General features: G+C 49.0%; 1 protein-coding gene across 8 annotated transcripts in view; it reads right to left on the bottom strand.

Moving 5' to 3' along the window:
- Positions 1-18,696, bottom strand: part of DYSF (dysferlin) — a 233,158-nt gene that overhangs the window by 142,005 nt on the left and 72,457 nt on the right. For all 8 annotated transcript variants that reach the window (XM_068564056.1, XM_068564058.1, XM_068564060.1 and 5 more), the window contains 4 exons: positions 13,264-13,390; positions 9,443-9,546; positions 1,248-1,316; positions 1,077-1,120 (listed from right to left, as the gene is read on the bottom strand). In XM_068564056.1, coding sequence (XP_068420157.1) covers positions 1,077-1,120; positions 1,248-1,316; positions 9,443-9,546; positions 13,264-13,390 — 344 coding nt within the window. The remainder of the gene's footprint in view (positions 1-1,076; positions 1,121-1,247; positions 1,317-9,442; positions 9,547-13,263; positions 13,391-18,696) is intronic.

Raw genomic sequence — 18,696 nt, 5'->3', positions numbered from 1 at the left:
CCCTTCCTCTCCTCTAATTCTCCCAAGCTGTCTTCTCTCGGGCTGGGGACCTGGCGCACACTTTAATGGCTCTGTGGCCTGGGGGTTTTCCCTAGTCTCTCATTATCCTCCTGGCTGGGGGTGCCATGGGCCTGAGACCAAAGGACAACACGCTGGGAACCGCACAGCCAAGACTTTTTGGGGGCAGAGAAAGGACAACTCTCTCTTTTGGGAAAGCCTGATGTAGGGAAGGTCCTGGAGATCGCGCGTGGGGACTCCTAACAGCCCTCGGGCGTGAGAGAAGGCTCAACGCGGAGGGGTCGGTGCGGCCCGGTGGTTAAGCACACGGGCGGAGGGAGCACAGGCTTGTTCGAGCCTGGCCTCGGCTGCTTCCCAGCTGTCCCCTCGTGCAGGGTACTCAGTCTATTCAAACCTACTCCCTCATCTGCAAGGCCGGGCCGTGCCTGGAGTCAAGGTGAGCGTCAGGTGAGGTCGGGCTGTGCCTGGAGTCGAGATGAGCGTCAGGTGAGACACGCATGTAAAGTGCTCACTGGGAGGAGGGCCTGGAGCACACAGACGCTCAGCAAGGGTTAGATACTCATTTTCTAAGATGACCGTGTGGCTCTTGCCCTCCCCTGCTGCAAGCCGGCAGTGGCATCCCCTGCTTGGGTAACCGGACCCACTTCCCCAGCCTGGAGACCCGTTTCATCCTACCAACACCTGGAGCATCACAGCCCACCCTCCTGGAAGCTCTGCTCTTTCCAGCTTCCATGCCTCTGCTTATGACCCTCTCTTCATTAGAATGCCTTCATCCTGAACTTCCCAAAACCCCACCTCCTCCAGGAAGCCTTCCTGGCCCCTCCTGGCCTCAGGGATCTCTGGTTCCTGGAGCTGTTCCAGCCCCGCCTGGCTGCCCTCGAGCAGGGCTGTAAGCTTCCCAACAGCCCACACCCTCTCCTTCTCTGGCCTCCCCCAGAGGAGACTACCTCACCTGAAACAGACTCTCCCACTTCATGCAGACTGAACAAAAGGAAACCGAAGGACCAAGTGACCCCTGACAACAGCCACCTCTAAAGATCCCAGGACGCAGAACTCACCAGTCTATGACACGAATCCTCATTTTCTCACACATGGAGGGAAACTAAGGAGGGAAGAGAGACAGGTTGGGTGGGGTCCTTCTGAAGAAGCAGAAGTCCGGGATGCGGGCGGGAACTGGGTAGGCTGGGAGCCCAGGTCTTCTGGGGTGGGCTTATGGGGGTGAGGCTCACCATGGCAGGCACCGTGATGTTCTGGTTCCACTGAGGGTTGGCCGTCTTCTCCAGGATCTTGCTGCAGAGCTAGAAGACACAGAGCACAGGTGGATGGAGCTTTGAGGGGACTCTGGGCTCCCTCGGAGACCACCACACCAGCCAGCAGCCATTCTCTGCCATGCTGGCCACCCTTTGGGCTGGGCAGAAGGCCCTGGGGGCCATGGAGCCTGGTGCAGTGGGCTCAGACACAGGGAATCTTTCTAGAGACAAAGCTCAATGGTAGGTCAGACCCAATGGGGCATGGGGTGGAGGGAGTTAAGAGGGATAGATTGTTTGACTGTCACAACCCTTCTTCCTTATCTCATACCTCTGGCTGGAAATTCTCCTCCCTCACCTCCCATTATGGCCATGACCCTAAATATGGGGCCCTGAGTCCAGACCAGCTTTCCCAGGAGTCCTAGAGTCTGAGACAATCCCCTTTGCCCATCAGCCCAGATCACCTGCCCCTTTGGAAGACTGTGAACCCAGGAGATTAGAGATGGAGGGAGGGGGAGAGGAAAGGGGAGCGGGAGGGCCAGGGCAGGGGGCCAAGCACCTGCATCTGAGAGAGGAAAATTCAGTGAAGACACAAACCTCATAAGCCACAGTCTGCCTCCAGTCAGCCCTGCTCATAAGACTGGGCTTTCCACAAACAAGAAACCTAGCAGAGGTGGAAACCAGATCCAAACCAGCGGCTCGTGTGTTCTACTCTGCCCTGGGAGTCCCCAGGGAGGCACCAGGTCCCTTAGGCAGCCCAGGGCATCCTGTACCCACACAGGGCAGCAGGTGAAGGCTCTGCTTCAGACATACAGATCCTGGAAGGTGTGTGTGTCCTACACACGGAAACAGTGAGCAGCCTTCCTCAGAGCATTTACTGTGGGCCCTGATTGTGTGAAGCATTTACATGCATTTTCTCATCTAATGAGCACCTGACCAGACTGGGGGCTTTGGGCCCTCCATCAAATGAGGGTGTGGCCTCCCTAGGGGCCAGGACTTGGTCTCCATCTCTGATCCACCCAGTACCAGCCCCTGTGCCCACCATCCCCTCCTCCCTGTGAGAAGAGCCCAGGCAAAGTCTGGGGGCAGGGATGGGTGCCGGGATTTGGCCCTTGTGTGAGCAAAGAAAGGAGTAAGGAAAGAAGAGATCCGACAATCAGATGGAACAAAAGGCAAAGTGGGACACGCAGTTCTCAGGAATGGGTACACAAAGGGCTGTAAAGCACACAGAAAGATGCTTAATCTCCCTCATAATAGAAGAAACAAAAACAAAATGAATGAGATACCATGTCTCATCTATCAGATTCACAAAAATCTCTAAAGCCTGACAGCCCTCTCTTGGCAAGGCAATGGGGAAACTGCATGCCAGGATTTTGCTGGTGGGAAAAGAGAACAGCCCAACCCCTCCAAAGGGCAACTGGCCACTATCTTTCAAAATTACAAATGCAAATGCCCTCTGACCTACCAGTTCTACCTCTAGACAGTATCCCACAGAAAGACTTGCACGTGTGCAGAATAACACGTGTATGAGGTTATTCACTGCAGCATGGCTCCAACTAGGGAGGATGTGGAACAACCCACGTGTCCACCAACAGAGGACAGATTAGATAAAGTGTGATCCATCCACAGAATGGAGCACTATGTAGCCCTAGAAGAATGAAAGAGCTCTGTGATATGAAACAACTTCCAAGTTATATTATTAAGTGAAAAAAGCAAGGTGCAGAACAGTGAGTATCATGTGCAACCGTTTGTGTTAAAGGAGTAAAAGGTAAGAATTTGTGGTCAGATGTGTGCAGCATATGCATAATTAAGCCAGAATGATGCAAAATGATGGATGCATAAATGTATATGGTGTGCATAATAAATGTATTACCTAATTCAAAACTTAGATGAACAAAAGTTTAAAATAGGAAGGAAGGAAGGAAGGAAGGGAGGGAAGACTCTTTAATCCGACACAGCTGAGAGACCCTGGCAACATCACTCCTCAGCTCCCTGGACAAGGCAGCACAGGTTGTCCCCACCCTCCCCCAGCCCTGCCACAGGTAGTCGAAGGCCTCCCCAGCAATCGCTTCCTCCGGGCTGCCCTTAGAGGCTCCCCGTGAGAGAGCCACCGAGATGTGGGTTTGGGAGCCTGAACACAGCAGCTTCCCCCCACCTAGGCCAGCACTGCCTCTGGCCCTAGAAGTCCCCAGCTGCCTTCCCACACCCTGGTTCACTCCCCGCACTCAGCCAAGGCAGCACCAAGCTTCCTCTCCTCCTCCTCCCCCCTTTCTCTCTCCCCCTCCTCCTCCTCCTCTCTGAGCCTTTTTATTTTTTAACCCTCTTTCCCTTCCTGATGGAGTGTATTTATTACACCCTTTCTGGAGGGCTATTTGGCCACCTGTATCAAATACTTAAAAATAAGCATGCCCTCTGACCCAGTTCTAGAAACTTTCCTATGGAAAACCAATCAGAGTGTAGACAGAGTCCTGTACACTGATGTTTGTCACAGAGTTGTTCATAAAAGAGGAAACTTGCAAAAAAAAAAAAAATCCAAAAATAGATTAAAATTTATGTCATATCGTCTCATGGAATATTATGCAGCCATCAAAGCCATCAAAAAATTGACTTCAAAGACTATTTAATAACCTAAGGAAATGTTAGGTGATAAAAGCACTTTACCAAACCACATAGATGTAGTGGATTCTCATTACTGGCGGTAGTTACACATTCTAACTACACATTGTAAGTCACCAAGGACATGAGCTGATGAACACTGAAGCATTGCTCCTAAGAGAAATACAGGGTTAGGTTCCTGCAAGCCTCTGTCACGACATTTTTTGTCAGCTCACCAATAACCTTGTTTTATGTGTGTTTCTGTTTCAAAGCACCGTTTTTTATTATATATTGTAGATTCATTAACATTGAACTCACAGCCAACAGCACTCGAACTCATGCCTGAATGAAGCTTACCTAATAGATAGTTTCTCCATAAGGCACGTCACAGCCTTCTTACACAGAGAAATACTAGACAGCATTTCAGCACTACACTCGAAAGCCATTGTAAACACTGAAATCACCAGCAAAAAGCCCAAAAAATGCAAAAAGAATGACACTAAATAGACCAGGAAAAGGACACATTTACACCATGAGAGCTGAAACAAGAAGGGAATCACATTGTTTCAGCTCAGCTGGCAACATGCACCTCAGCTGACTCAAATTGCTCACAGCTTTGCAAATGATCACCAAAGCACCACAGGGATTAACTTTGGGTTACAGATAAATTTTAGCGAGTAGGCAAATTTGCAAATACAGAATCTGTGAATAATGAAGATCAACTGTATTCTGAATCCAATTTTTTTTTTCCGGTGGGGCGGGGCAGGGCCAGGGTTGGGGGGGAGCGGGTGCAACAGAGAGAAGGAGTGAGAGCTACAGGGAGGAAAACATACTAGCAGGAGATATAAACAAATGTTAACAGTGGGCATCTCCAAGATGGTGTGCAGAAATGTGCTTAATTTTTTTCATTTTCCTTGCTTTTCTCTGATTTTTTCATCTTTTTATGATTAATAGGTTTTACTCTTGGAAAATAAAAAAGTTGCTTTAGTCTCCCACTCTGCCCTCCAAGTACCTCCCCTGTCCTTGCCCTATACCATGAAGAAGTGTGATATGTGTGTGTGAGTGCGCACACACACAACCTTCTATCTCAGTAGCTTGGCCAAATCAGGTAGGGTTCACATCTTAGATAACAGTGCCACCAAGTGTCCATTAGAGGAAGTGCAAAGAGGGCCAGGCTTGGGTGAGTAGGCACAAAGAGGACAAATCCCCAGGGCTTTTCAGAAAAGGATGAATGAGAAAAAGTGACACACCAGAGACAGAGAGAGGACAGGCAGGATGACACAGGTGATAAAGGTAGCAGAGAGAGTTGGGGGAAGCCATGACAAGGTGGCTGGGGCAGAGAGCAGGGGACACAGAGACCCGGGGACCACCAGAAGATGGAGGGTCTCAACTGCCTCCTTCATAAGCCCCTTCCTTCTAGAGGGAAAATGGAGGGTGCAGCTTTCATTCAGGAGCCCAGCCACCAATCAGCTTTATATATTCCCTTGCCTGGGCCAGGTCCCCTGCCTCTATCACCTTCCCCAGACATCTGCACCTTCCTAGAAAAATCCCCAGGGCCAGCCAAGGGCATCTCAGAACAGGAGAAGACCTAGAGAGATCAAGGTGCTGGCAGGGACCCAGTAGCAGCTAGGAACCCCAGAGCTCTGCGACTCAGCTCCAAGGAAAGCCACTGAATTTGAAGGCAGGTCGGTCTTGGTTCTAGCCATCATCACAGCACCCTACCATGTTGGGAATGTGGAAGAAAAACAATCTTGAGACATGACTTTCCCATCTGTCAAGCTGGGAAAATTGATCCCGGTCCTTGCAGTAAGTGTTCAGCAGGACTGTCCAGCCAACCTTCCTGCTTCCTTCCTGCCTTCATTCATCCCTTCACAGTCCCTCCTAAGGGCATCAGATTCTGAGCCCAAGCCCAAACAAAACCTGCACTTCGGTAAGACCCACAGTGAGCATTTACACCCCAGTGTGAATGAGTTTAAAATTCGTGTTACCTCTCCCACAGACATTTCCCCTGAGACCCTGTCTTAGCCTGGGATGGAGGAACAGCTCAAAGGCGCTCCCACTGGCCAACAGCAGGACGGTTCACACATCCAGCACCATAACAACTGATTTTAACACACTGAATTAATAAAAAGTATTAGGGGCATATTAACACTCAAAAGGGAAGAGGGGAGGGGAAGCTCTTCTTTACAAAAAACACCAGCTAATAAAGAGAGAAGGAATGATAATGAGGGAATCGCCGCTTTGCACCCCAGGTGAATGACTTGTTCAGGCAAGGAGGTCAATGGCTTCGTGGACCATTAGGTAAGAGGTTGCTGGGAAACAGGACATCAGCACACATCGAGATATCGTCCACAGATAACCTGCAAAGTACAAAGGCGAGCGTGTGCTTTGACAAGGGAGAGATCTGGAGACACCACCTAAACCAAGTAATCAATCATTACCAATGATGGGACAAGCTGACATTTTGCTTCCTGTTGTGATGCAATATGACGTATGAAACATCACCCATGATGCGTTCTTGCCAAAACAGTTCATTTGAATGCAATCTGGTCTTGAGACCTAACTTCCAGTTTATAGGAAATACAGGGGCCAGAAGAAGAAGTTAAACAACAACAGAAGGAAACAATGGGACAAATCCAGGACATGGACAAATGGCTTGGGCTTTTCAAAAATGCAATGTTGTGGGGTGACAAAAATGGGAATGATGGAGGTGGGTAAAAGACTGTTACAGAAGAGACTAATGCAGAGCATAAATTCCAGTTGGGTCTTAGATCAAAACAAAATTAAACCAGCTCTAAAAGACATTTGGGGGATAATCAGAGAATATTTATATGAGCCAGTATCTGACAAGAGTAGGAAATAATTGTTAATTTCCTAGGTGTGATAATGTTATTGTGGTTACAAAGAATTTTCTTTTTCTCAGGAGGTGCATGCTGAAGACTTTAGGGGCAAAGTGTGCAACTAGGTTTCAAATGATTGGGGGGGCGGGGGGGAGTATCCACAGAGAGAGAGAGAAAGTAAATGCAGCAAAATGTTCATAACTGTTTCATCTAAGTGGAGGCCATACCAGGGGGTAAGTGTTCACTGAACCGTTCTTTCAACTTTTCTTTATGTTTTTAAATATTAAAAAACTAAAGTGTTTCAACAGTGTCTAATATTGATACACAGTAAAAAAATAAAACTTTAAAAAACTAGAAAGATAGGCCCCAAACATAAACTTTGTATGATGCCTTATGGATAATGTTACTTTTTTCTGCATTTTTCGAAATTCCTTAATAAATATGTGCATCGATAATAAAAGAAGAAAGAAAAGAAACATAAAACGGGGCAGGGGGGAGAGGGGAGGAAGAGTGTGGACTTCAGGTAGCAGGCAGAGGAAACAAGCTATCCAAGGCCTTCCTCCTGTTTGTGAGATCACACCTGGGCCTCAGTGATCCGGCCCCTGACCTCAGGGGTCCCTTTGTTGGTGGGATGGGCGGGCAGACCCTACGTCTTTCCAAAATGAATCTAAGAAGAGATTAAGTGAAAAAGAACACTGCAAAGTGCTGTGTGAATGGGAGCCCACACCACCTCCATCATCACCCTAGGCTTTTAGCGTTTGTTGTTAAGCTTGTAAATGCCTCCCCAATTGTCCTATAACACCTGCGTGTCTCCCCCTTCCGGCCTCTGCCTCTGGAGTAAAGCAGAGCCGGCTGCACCCGCCCTCCACTCGGCTCGGTTCAAAGCCCTTCTCCTCCTAAAGCCCTTCTCCTCCGCCCGTTTCCAATTTTCCTGTTAACACCCAAGTCATCCGACTCAACTCGCCGGAGCCTGGCGCTGCGGCCGGCCGGTGGACCTCTGGGCCAGGACGGCGGGGCCCCAGAGGACGCTACCCCACCCTGCCAGCTCCCTGAGGTCGGCACGAAGCTCAGAGGCACCACGGCAGTGTTCCGGGAGCCAGGGTTCCGGGAGCCGGGGCGGAGGCTGCGCCTTCCGGATACGTCATTCTCCCCTATTTCCAGTATTTCCACCAGTCTCTGCTCTGAGGCTACAGAGTAAACGAAATCGGGCTGTTTCCCCGAAAGTCAGAGGAACAGATGCTAACAAACACCCGAATGCAACGGAAAACGGGCTAAAAGAGGGCCGTGCACTCGGCCGCGCGGAGCCCCGAGGGCCGAACTAGCACATCAGGCCTGTGTGGGTGACGGAAGCTAAACCTTGAACGATGCAACACACCTGGGGTGGAAAGGGCCAGGAAGGACCCCGGAGTGCACAGGCCCGGGCAAAAGCTAGAGGCGTGACCGCAGGGCAGACGAGAGGACACACGGGCGACGTGCGGTCTGTGCGGTTTGCACCCGCACGCCCCCCCACCCCCACCCCGAGCGAGCCAGTGGGGCTGAAACCCGCTCAATTCGGCGCTGCTCCAAGCGGGCTGCAGAGCTGCGTCCGCCCAGGAGGGGGCGAGATGTTCCTCATTCTCGCAAAGACTGTACAAGCTAAATACTGGCCATGGAGATGAGGCGAGAAAGTTCGGCTGGGTGAGACCTGGTCAAACAGGTTATGCGGTTTGAACTTCATTTTACAGACAGGACTGTGTTTTACACTAAATATGCTGGTGGATTTCTATGGGGAGAACCCGGACAAGAGAACGGACCCAAGGCTGTTGTGTTGCCCTGGGGAGAGATGACAGTGACTAGGGGCGTAGAGACAGGAAAGGACCTCGGGATTTTTGAAGGCAAGAGCCAGGGGTGGCACGTTTGATGTACGGCGGTCAAAAAAGAGGGACGAATCAAGGCAAGCCCACATTTTCTGCCTTTGATGGTGGTACCTGATTAGGATGGCGGCTTCTGGAAGTGGGGCGGTTTGGGGCAGCAGATGACTCCTTTAAAGGGCTGGAGGGGCAGAATATAGAGACCTGAAGCGGCATGGGGAGGTCTGTGTCTGAAGAGGCGGGTCAGAGTTAAACAGAGCTGTGGATTCCTCTGCGGAGAGGTGATGGCTGAACCCTGGGAGTGGCTGAGGCTTCGAGGGAGAGCCTGGAAAGTGGGCAAAGCCATCCCTAAGGTGGGATGGAGGGAGGGGCCCAGGCAGACATCAAGAGGGACTGGAGCAACAGCCCTGCCTCTGGGCAGGAAGGAAGAGAGGTACATGATCCCTAGGGCCCCCATCAGTGTGGCCAAAAGGAGTCTGCCCAACTCCTGCCACAACTTTTTTAAAATAATCATTATGTTTTCACTGCATCGTTTTTAAGTTTCCCTATCATTGTGCCTTCACATCTGGTTTCCTGGCTATTACTTAATTTTCCCCCAAATATTCCTCTATCTATCCACTGTCCATATGTCCTCTCCGTGTCCATCCACACCTATGTGTCTGTCTCACACACCTGAGCAGACCTGTCCTCGTGCATGTGCATGGCAGCCCCAGACAGCTGGGCCTGCGTGTCTCACCCCATGTCCCACAATCAGCCCCCCATCCCCGGTGTGCACATGCCTCTGATGCGGGGCACTGTGTGTGCCTCACTCTGTCCTGCACATCCAGTGCCCATCCACAGGGACACCCAGTCGCCACCCTCCCACAAATCCTCTTGTTGACTTGCCCCTTACCATTTTCCCTGCAAAGCTGACTTCCACGAAGGGATCCACCAAGTTCTTCTTGTTACTCTCAAAGCCAAAGATCTGCTTCACGTTGTCCATTACGGCATCGTCCACTGAGGAGAAAGACATGCTGATCACTGCCCACCTGCTCTCCCATCTTCAAAACCCCCACTTCCCACCTGTCTCCCCGCAGTCCTGGGACTCCCTGAGAGAGACGCCATGGACCCCTCAGCCCAGGGCTCCTGGGAGGAAGGACCATCTCAGAATTGCAGCTCCTGAGGGCACTGAGCTGCTTCCTTGCCCAGCTCCAAACAGCTGGTTCACTGTCCCCCCACCCCCCCCCCCCCGTTCTCAAAGGCTTTCAGAACAGGTCCAATTGATCGACTGATTAGAAATCTACATTGCTAAGAGCAGTAAATAATCCAGAAAAAGACTGGAAGTTGGGGACTTCCCTGGTGGCACAGTGGTTAAGAATTCGCCTGCCAATGCAGGGGACACGGGTTCGATCCCTGGTCTGGGAAGATCCCACATGCCACGGAGCAGCTAAGCCCATGCACCACAGCTACTGAGCCTGCGCTCTACAGCCCACGAGCCACAGCTACTGAGCCTGCGTGCCACAACTACTGAAGCCCATGCACCCAGAGCCCATGCTCCACAGCAAGAGAAGCCACAGCAATAAGCCCGCATACCACAACGAAGAGTATCGCCCACTCACCGCAACTAGAGAAAAGCCCACGTGAAGCAACGAAGACCCAATGCAGCCATAAATAAATAAAATAAAATTAAATAAATAAATAAACTTTTTAAAAAAACTAAAATGAGGTATCACCTCACACCGGTCAGAATGGCCATCATCAAAAAAATCTACAAACAATAAATGCTGGAGAGGGTGTGGAGAAAAGGGAACCCTCTTGCACTGTTGGTGGGAATGTAAATTGATACAGCCACTATGGAGAACAGTATGGAGGTTCCTTAAAAAACTAAAAATAGAACTACCATGCTATAGTGGAAATAGCAATCCCACTACTGGGAATATACCCTGAGAAAACCATAATTCAAAAAGAGTCATGTACCACAATGTTCACTGCAGCTCTATTTACAATAGCCAGGACATGGAAGCAAAGTTAAGTGTCATCCATCAACAGATGAATGGACAAAGAAGATGTGGCACATATATACAATGGAATATTACTCAGCCATAGAAAGAAGCAAAATTGAGTTATTTTTAGTGAGGTGGATGGACCTAGAGACTGTCATACAGAGTGAAGTCAGAAAGAGAAAAACAAATGCCGTATGCTAACACATTTATATGGAATCTTAAAAAAAAACATGGTTCTGACGAACCTAGGGGCAGGACAGGACTGAAGACATAGAGAATGGACTTGAGGACATGGGGAGGGGGAAGGGTAGGCTGGGATGAAGTGAGAGAGTAGCACTGACATATATACACTACCAAACGTAAAATAGATAGCTAGTGGGAAGCAGCCGCATAGCACAGGGAGATCAGCTCGGTGCTTTGTGTCCACCTAGAGGGGTGAGATAGGGACGGTGGGAGGGAAACGCAAGAGGGAGGAGATATGGGGATATATGTATATGTATAGCTGATTCACTTTGTTATACAGCAGAAACTAACATGCCATTGTAAAGCAATTATACTCCAATAAAGATGTCAAAAAAAAGAAAAAGAAAAAGAGTAGCCCCCGCTCATCACAACTAGAGAAAGCCTGCGTGCAGCAACGAAGACCCAATGCAGCCAAAAATAAATTAATTTAAAAAAAAAAAGAATGGAAGTTGCTATTATAATATCCCATTACTGGTGCCTGTTTGACATTTTCCTTTATATACATTAGCACAGTGATTTTCCTGAGGGTAACCAATAAGTCAATTCTGTTTAAAAAAAAAAAAAAGCCTGGTGGCGCAGTGGTTGAGAATCTGCCTGCCAATGCAGGGGACACGGGTTCGAGCCCTGGTCTGGGAAGATCCCACATGCCGCAGAGCAACTAGGCCCGTGAGCCACAATTACTGAGCCTGCGCGTCTGGAGCCTGTGCTCCGCAACAAGAGAGGCCGCGATAGTGAGAGGCCTGCGCACCGCGATGAAGAGTGGTCCCCACTTGCCACAACTAGAGAAAGCCCTCGCACAGAAACGAAGACCCAACACAGCCATAAATAAATAAATAAATAAAAATTTTTAAAAAATTTTTTTAAAAAAAAGAAAGAATATTTAATCTATGCTGCTTCAAACCAATATTTTACTGAATTAGCCCTATTTTTTACATATGTATTTACAGATGATAGATGTGTGTATGTATGTATGTGTATGTATGTTATGTATAAATGCACATATGTATATGAATGAGAAAATGAGAGGAGGGGACAGTTAACAATTGTATACTAGTCAATGTCTACATGAATACAACAGATAACAATTAGCAAATACTTATGTTCTATTTACCCATCTATTTTTCTTTTATTTACATTTAAACAACATTTCAGATAATTCAACATAATCCCCTTCACCTTGAGCAAAGCAAACATTTCTATTTCCCCAGCCCCCTTTGGAAGCTCACCAGCCTCACTTCTGCATAGTTTCAACCGACAAACGCAGAATGTTCTAAGCCTGTATTTTAATGCCCATTACTTATTTAAAGGCTTTCCCCATGATTTTGGTTCAATTAAACTTGTGCAGAAGGAACCCATTTATTGGTGTCATTAGTCAAAGCAGAAACCCTCAAGCAATTAGCTTCATGGAAAACTCGTAAACAGGGACCCAAGTAGTCCCCAACTACTTGTTCTCGTGAACTCTGCTATGGACAGCGCCTGGCTTAATTCTGCTAATGCATGCTCCAAAATAGTGGCTTATAGCCCGCAGCAAGAGAACTACCAGGGAGCATTTTTAAACTACCAGTGTGTAAGCCCCACCCTAAACCAAGTCAACCTGAAACACTGGAGGAAGGGCCCAGGCATCTGCACTTCCTTAAAGCTCCCAGGATGATTTAACTGCAGCCTGGGTTGACACCCACAGCTTTAGAATATTCAGCATAATTCCCCCACATTTACTGAGCACACAGGGTAGGGCTAGTACAGGGTTAGTCACTGTAAGAAATCAGGCAGTGGCCACAATGGCCTTCCTGGGATGAAGAGGACATGGCCACAGCTAGGGTGACCCACTGTCCCAGCTTACCAGGGAATGAGGACTTTCTGGGATGTGGGACTTTTGGTGCTAAAACCAGGACAGTCCCAGGCAAACTAGACACCCATGTGTCTCCACTCAGTGGAAACACTGAGCCCTTCTAACATTTCAGCAACTGCTTCCCCAGCCCAGGGTCTGCCAATTTTCAGGCTGGGGCTTCCTAGAGGAGAGAAAGAAAATCAGTGGAATCCAGCCATGAGCGCAGAACAGAGAGTTGAAATGGTGCTGACTCCCCAGTGAGAGCCAAGAAAATGGGTGCATGGAGTAGCCAAAGAGCCAGACAAGGCCTAGCGGATGCTGAAACAGAGCCCAGGGGCAGCTAGTACTCTCAAGATTTCTTGCATCTCTGTGACTCCACCAGCATCAGTATTACTTCTCATTAATTCTGACTGTTTTTCTGTTAAGAACAGTAAAAAGCCTTGGGAAACCTAGAGAGGGTGTGAGGCTTCCCCAGGCGGCAGAGCAGAGGGAGAAATGAGCTGACACGGATCTAGTAGACCCTCGGGGTGAGGAAGCCAGGCCAAGGGGAGGCAGAGAGGGAGCAGGGGACCAGCCCCTCCATCTCCTTCCCCTAGGGAGCTGAGGCAGCCCAGCCCAGTGTCCCCCCTCACAGTCACCCAACAAGGGCACCAGACTCACTCTGCGGTAAATCCTCGGCCCTGAAGACCTTCAGGCAGAAGTGCGCTCCGCGGAGGGCCACGCCGGTCGGCCTGAGCAGGTTGCCTTCAATGTCCTCCTTGTCTTCAGAGGGGTCTTTTCTCTCCAGCTACAACACAACCAAATATGATTCCTTAATGTGCCTTCGAGCACAGTGTTTTCCCTTCCTTTTCTGAGAGCTCAACCAACACACTTAAATGGTGCATCTTGGGACTTCCCTGGTGGCACAGTGGATAAGACCCTGCTGTGCTCCCAATGCAGGGGGCCTGGGTTCGATCCCTGGTCAGAGAACTAGATCCCACATGCATGCTGCAACTAAGAGTTCATATGCCGCAACTAAGGAGCTGGCGAGCCACAACTAAGGAGACCACCTGCCGCAACTAGGGAGCCCACGTGCCGCAACTAAGGAGCCCGCCTGCTGCAACTAAGACCTGGTTGCAACTAAATAAATAAATAAATACAATTTTTTTAGGAAAAAAAGCATTCCTCAATCCAAAATTGCACCATTCGGGTCATGTTTATAAATAAATAAATAAATAAATGGTGCATCTTGAAGAAAGGCAGATCTCGCCTTGCCACTTCCTAGCCTGTGATCTCTGACAGATTCCTTACCCTGAGACTCTGCTTCCTCATCTGGACAGTGGAGACAATGACACTGACCTCCCGGGCTGTGGGAGGATCAACTTCAATAACGTGTAAATGCAAGTGGCACACCGGCAGGCACTCAAGAACCGCAGTCTCCTTCCCATTCCACCCATTAAAAAATAGCACAGAGGTGACAGAGGTCTAGGCCAGCCACCGTCTTCAATAATGTCTGTTCATTCACCCAACAAGTATCTATTGAGTGACTACTAAGTGTCAGCATCACGCTGAGGGGCGAGGGCTGTCACAGTGAACAAGGGGGACAGAGGTCCTGCCCCCGTGGTGCTAACCTTTCACAGGGAAAGCAGACCTTTAAGCAAATGAATGTAATAGCATGTGCTGAGTATTATGATTAGAACAGTAATAATAAAAATAATATTTATTGATTGTATACACGCTCTCATTTAATCCTGACAGCAACCCCCATGAGCAGTGGGTCTCAAGTGTGGCTATACATTAGAAACTGGAGAATCAGTGACTTCTAGACCACTGCTGTACCTTCCAACTAAAATGCAGATTCTGGTTCAACAGGTCTGGGGTGAAGCCCAAGACTCTGCATTTCAACAATTGCCCAGACGATGCCAATGCTGTGGGGTGCAAGGCCCTAGGATACCCCACTTTACAGATAAGCTAGATGAGGGTTAACATAGGCTGGATGCAGAACCAGTGGGTTTAGAAAGAACAGAGCAAGGGGGCTTGTAACTATATTGAGGGGAGGGCGGGAATAGTGTTGGTGATGTGCCAGCTTGGAGACCTGGACGATGGGATCCAGGCAGGGGCAGCAACTCATGCAGAGCGAGGGCTAACTTGGCAGTTTGAAGAACAAAAGATCCACGTGCTGCACTTGGGCAGGTGGGTGGCAGAAGGATAGGGGAGAGGTGGCATCAAGCCATGCCCAGCAGCTCACTCCCTGGAAAGCTGCCTGGACCATCCTCACTCAGTCCACAGGTAGAAACCTGCTTCAGAATCTTTGCAGCAAAATTCTTCATCCCAGAATGCCTCATGTCACACAAGTGCTTGTGAAGGAATTAATTCTGCACTGATTTTCCTCAGCTCACACCTGAAGAAAATGATCATCTCCTCTGCTTTCAGTCATCCTTAACACTGCTCATTCCCTTAGACAACAAGCACTGATTTAGCACCTACTGTGCACAAGACCTGTACTAGGCAAGAGGGGAGATAAAACAGTTCATATCTATGATACTGTCGCTGACCTAAAGAAACTGAGTCTCGGTGACAAAGATGGACACATTAACTAAACTAACAAAACATGGGGTGGTGACCGAAAGGAAAGACCAATCAGTTTCCCTGGAGGACAAGGCAGGCTTCGTGGAGGAAGTAGCATCTGAATTGGGTCTTGAAGAACAAACTGGTTTTTGGTAGGCAGAGAAGGCATCCCAACAGGTGAAAAGGCAGCGAGAGGGATGGAAGTGCATTCTGGAAAGGGTCACATTGTCTGGTGTGGCCACAGTACGGAGTCCGTGGAAGTACGTCCCGGCAAGTGGCACTGCAAAATCAGCCTGAGGCCAAATGTTCATGGGCCTTGAATGTCATGCTAAGGATTCTGGACTTCATCCTGAAAGTAACTGGGAGGCAGGGTGGGTCTCCGGCAGTTTTTTAAGAGGAGACTCACATGATTGTACCTGAGTTTAAAGAAGATGGTTTTGGTGGTAATGTGGGGTTAATTGGAGTTACAGCAGCTGAACCTACATCTTCATTCACATAGAGGCCCAGGTAAGATATGATGGGAGCCTGACCTTGAACTCTGGTCTTGGGATGAGAGAGAGGAGAAGCATGCACTGAGGTTGTCATGCCAACAAGACTGGCCACCTGTGTGCGTGTGGACTGACAGATGTGGGGCTGAAGGATGAGGAAAGACGCTCTGGCCTGGGGAACTAAGTGGATGATGAGTGCCATTTCCCAAGATGTCACCTAACACAGGACGGGAATCAGGTATGAGGAGTGGGCAGCGAATGATACTGGGTTTCTATATGTGAAGTTAAAGGGGCCTAAGGGACATGTTCATGTGCTTTGGTACGGGCAACTGAAACTGAGCATCTGGAGCTCTGAAGATCCAGGCTGGAGATGAGTGATTTAGGAGCCTCAGGTAGACGGAGACAGGCTTCTCCATAGACAGATAGATGCACTACAAAATCAGACTGAGGCCAGATGTTCGTGGGCTTTGAATGTCATTGCAAAGGCAGAGCAAAGAGGCAGGCAGCAGAATTTTATCAAGCCACTGAATTTGAAAGATCCATTCCAAAAATAAAAAAGGAAAAGAACGAGGGGAGTCATGGATGCCGAGGGAGAAGAGAGTTTCAAATAAGATGTGGGCTCCAGAATCAAACGCTGTGGAGCAACAGAGTGGATTAATGAGAGAAGAGCTCCTGGGACTTCGCGATGGATATGACCCTTAGGCCAGTGGTTCAGGGAAGGAGGCGGTGGGAAGCGCGCCGAAGGGGTGAAGGAGTGAGCATCTGGCAAAGGACTGGAGAAGAGGGACACAGGGTACTCTCAAGAACTTGGTGACCTTGGTGATGGCTGAAAGGAAGATGAAAGCAGCTTGGAGGGGAGGGGTGGGGAGAAATGGTGAAGGCAAGGGTGTTTTGAGATGGGGAAATCTGGAGCCTGGCACAGACCAGAGGGCAGGAGCCAAAGAGACAGGAAGAACAAGACGGGGGTGGTATGGAGGGCACGAGCACATGCAAAGGAGATGGGGAGTGGGGAAGGGAGGGAAGATGAAGGAAGATGGGAGGTGCACCAACGACCCAGGGAGCTTCAAGCACTCACATCACTCCCGCTGTGCAGCTCTGTCTAAGGGGGATCGAGGCCGGAGCTTAAGACCAGGAAGTTGTTTTGTTTTGTTTTGTTTTAAGTTTTTTTGGCTGTGCCACGTGGCTTGCAGGATCTTAGTTTCCCTGACCAGGGATCGAACCCGTGCCCTCGGCAGGGAAAGCGCAGAGTCCCAACCACTGGACCGCCAGGGAATTCCCGACCAGAAATTTTGGAAACAGCCACTGTGGAGGATGGGATAAGGAGTAAACCTCACCCAAGTAAAGGAAGACATTGACAGCAACTCAGGTGACTTTTGCCACTAAAGCTGACCAAGGAGTGGTGTGGACAGCGTGTCGTGGGGAGGGTGGGGGACACGAGGTGTGGCAGCAGACCCCAGAAGCTAGTGAGCACAGAGTGCGCGTGAGGATCGGGGATGGGGGCCAGGCTGCAGGAGGGAGTTGATGGGCTGGGAAACTGAGAGGGGTCAGGGCTGTAACCTCAGTGAGGAAGAACTGCCATTCACTGAGGGTGAGGGAGGGAAAGAGGCAGGAAGAAACTGGTGGAGAGAGCAATTTCCAAGCTCAGGGTCTGAAAGGAAGTAAGATCAGACGTTGATGGCTCATCAGCAAGGACACGTCAGACCTCAGAACAATGGCAAAGATGGGAATCTGCCAGCAAGGACCCTCCTGCACCAGCTCTGCCTGTGCCAGGGGTAGGTAACAGCCCAGAAGACCAGGGGAAATAACAAGTGAGGCAGGCTTCAGAGAAGAAGGCAATCTACAAGCAATAAATGCCAGAGAGGGTGTGGAGAAAAGGGAACCCTCCTATACTGCTAGTGGGCATGTAAATTGGTGTAGGCACTATGGAGAACAGTATGGAGGTTTCTTAAAAAACTAAAAATAGAGCTACCATACGATCCAGCAATCCCACTCCTGGGCACATATCCGGAGAAAACCATAATTCGAAAGGATACGTGTACCCCAGTGTTCATTGCAGCACTATTTACAATAGCCAGGACATGGAAGCAACATAAATGTCCATCAACAGAGGAATGGATAAAGAAGATGTGGTACATATATACAATGGACTATTACTCAGCCATAAAAAAGAACGAAATAATGCCATCTGCAGCAACATGGATGGACTTAGAGATTGTTATATTGAGTGAAGTAAGTCAGACAGAGAAAGACAAATATCATATGATATCGCTTACATGTGAAATCTAAAAAAACGGTACAAATGAACCTATTTACAAAACAGAAATAGAGTCAGAGATGTAGAAAACAAACTTAGGTTACCAAGGGTGGGGTGGATAAATTGGGAGATTGGGATTGACATATACACACTGCTATGTATAACATAGATAACTAATAAGAACCCACTGTATAGCACAGGGAACTCTACTCAATACTCTGTAATGACCTATGTGGGAATAGAATCTAAAAAAGAGTAGATATATGTATATTTATAACTGATTCACTTTGCTGTACAGCAGAAACTAACACAACATTGTAAATCAACTACACTCCAATAAAATTAATTTTAAAAAAAAGAAGAAGGCAATGCTGAAGTTGAGAAGCTACTGTGGGAAACCAAAAGATGGCCGCTCCTCCCATCCTGAAAGCCACAAAGAGCTGAAGCAGAAAACAGGGGCTTCCCTCTGAGTTGGTCTCAAGAAAAGTGGTTTCATCTGGGAAAAACAAGGGTCTGATCGATGGGAAGAGGAGGAAAGAGTGTTTTAGGAAAAGGTAATAGATTCAGAGAGTCCACGTAGAAGGAAAAGGAGCAGGAAGGCACAATGTCTGTCTGGGCTACAGAGGGACATGGGATGAGAGATCAGGGGAGATGCCCTTGGGTGGAGCTGGTCCACCTGAGCTCCACTGGCCCCTGCACGGCACCCGGGGTTCTCCTTCCCCTAACCCTTTCCACAGCAGCTTCTTGAGCTCTCGTGAGCAGCCAGCTCCTCGTCCTTAACAGCCTCATGGAACTTGCCCTCCG

Source organism: Eschrichtius robustus, chromosome 15 (genome assembly GCF_028021215.1).
Source record: "Eschrichtius robustus isolate mEscRob2 chromosome 15, mEscRob2.pri, whole genome shotgun sequence".
Taxonomy (NCBI): Eukaryota; Metazoa; Chordata; class Mammalia; order Artiodactyla; family Eschrichtiidae; genus Eschrichtius; species Eschrichtius robustus.
This window is presented reverse-complemented; position numbering and strand designations above follow the sequence as displayed.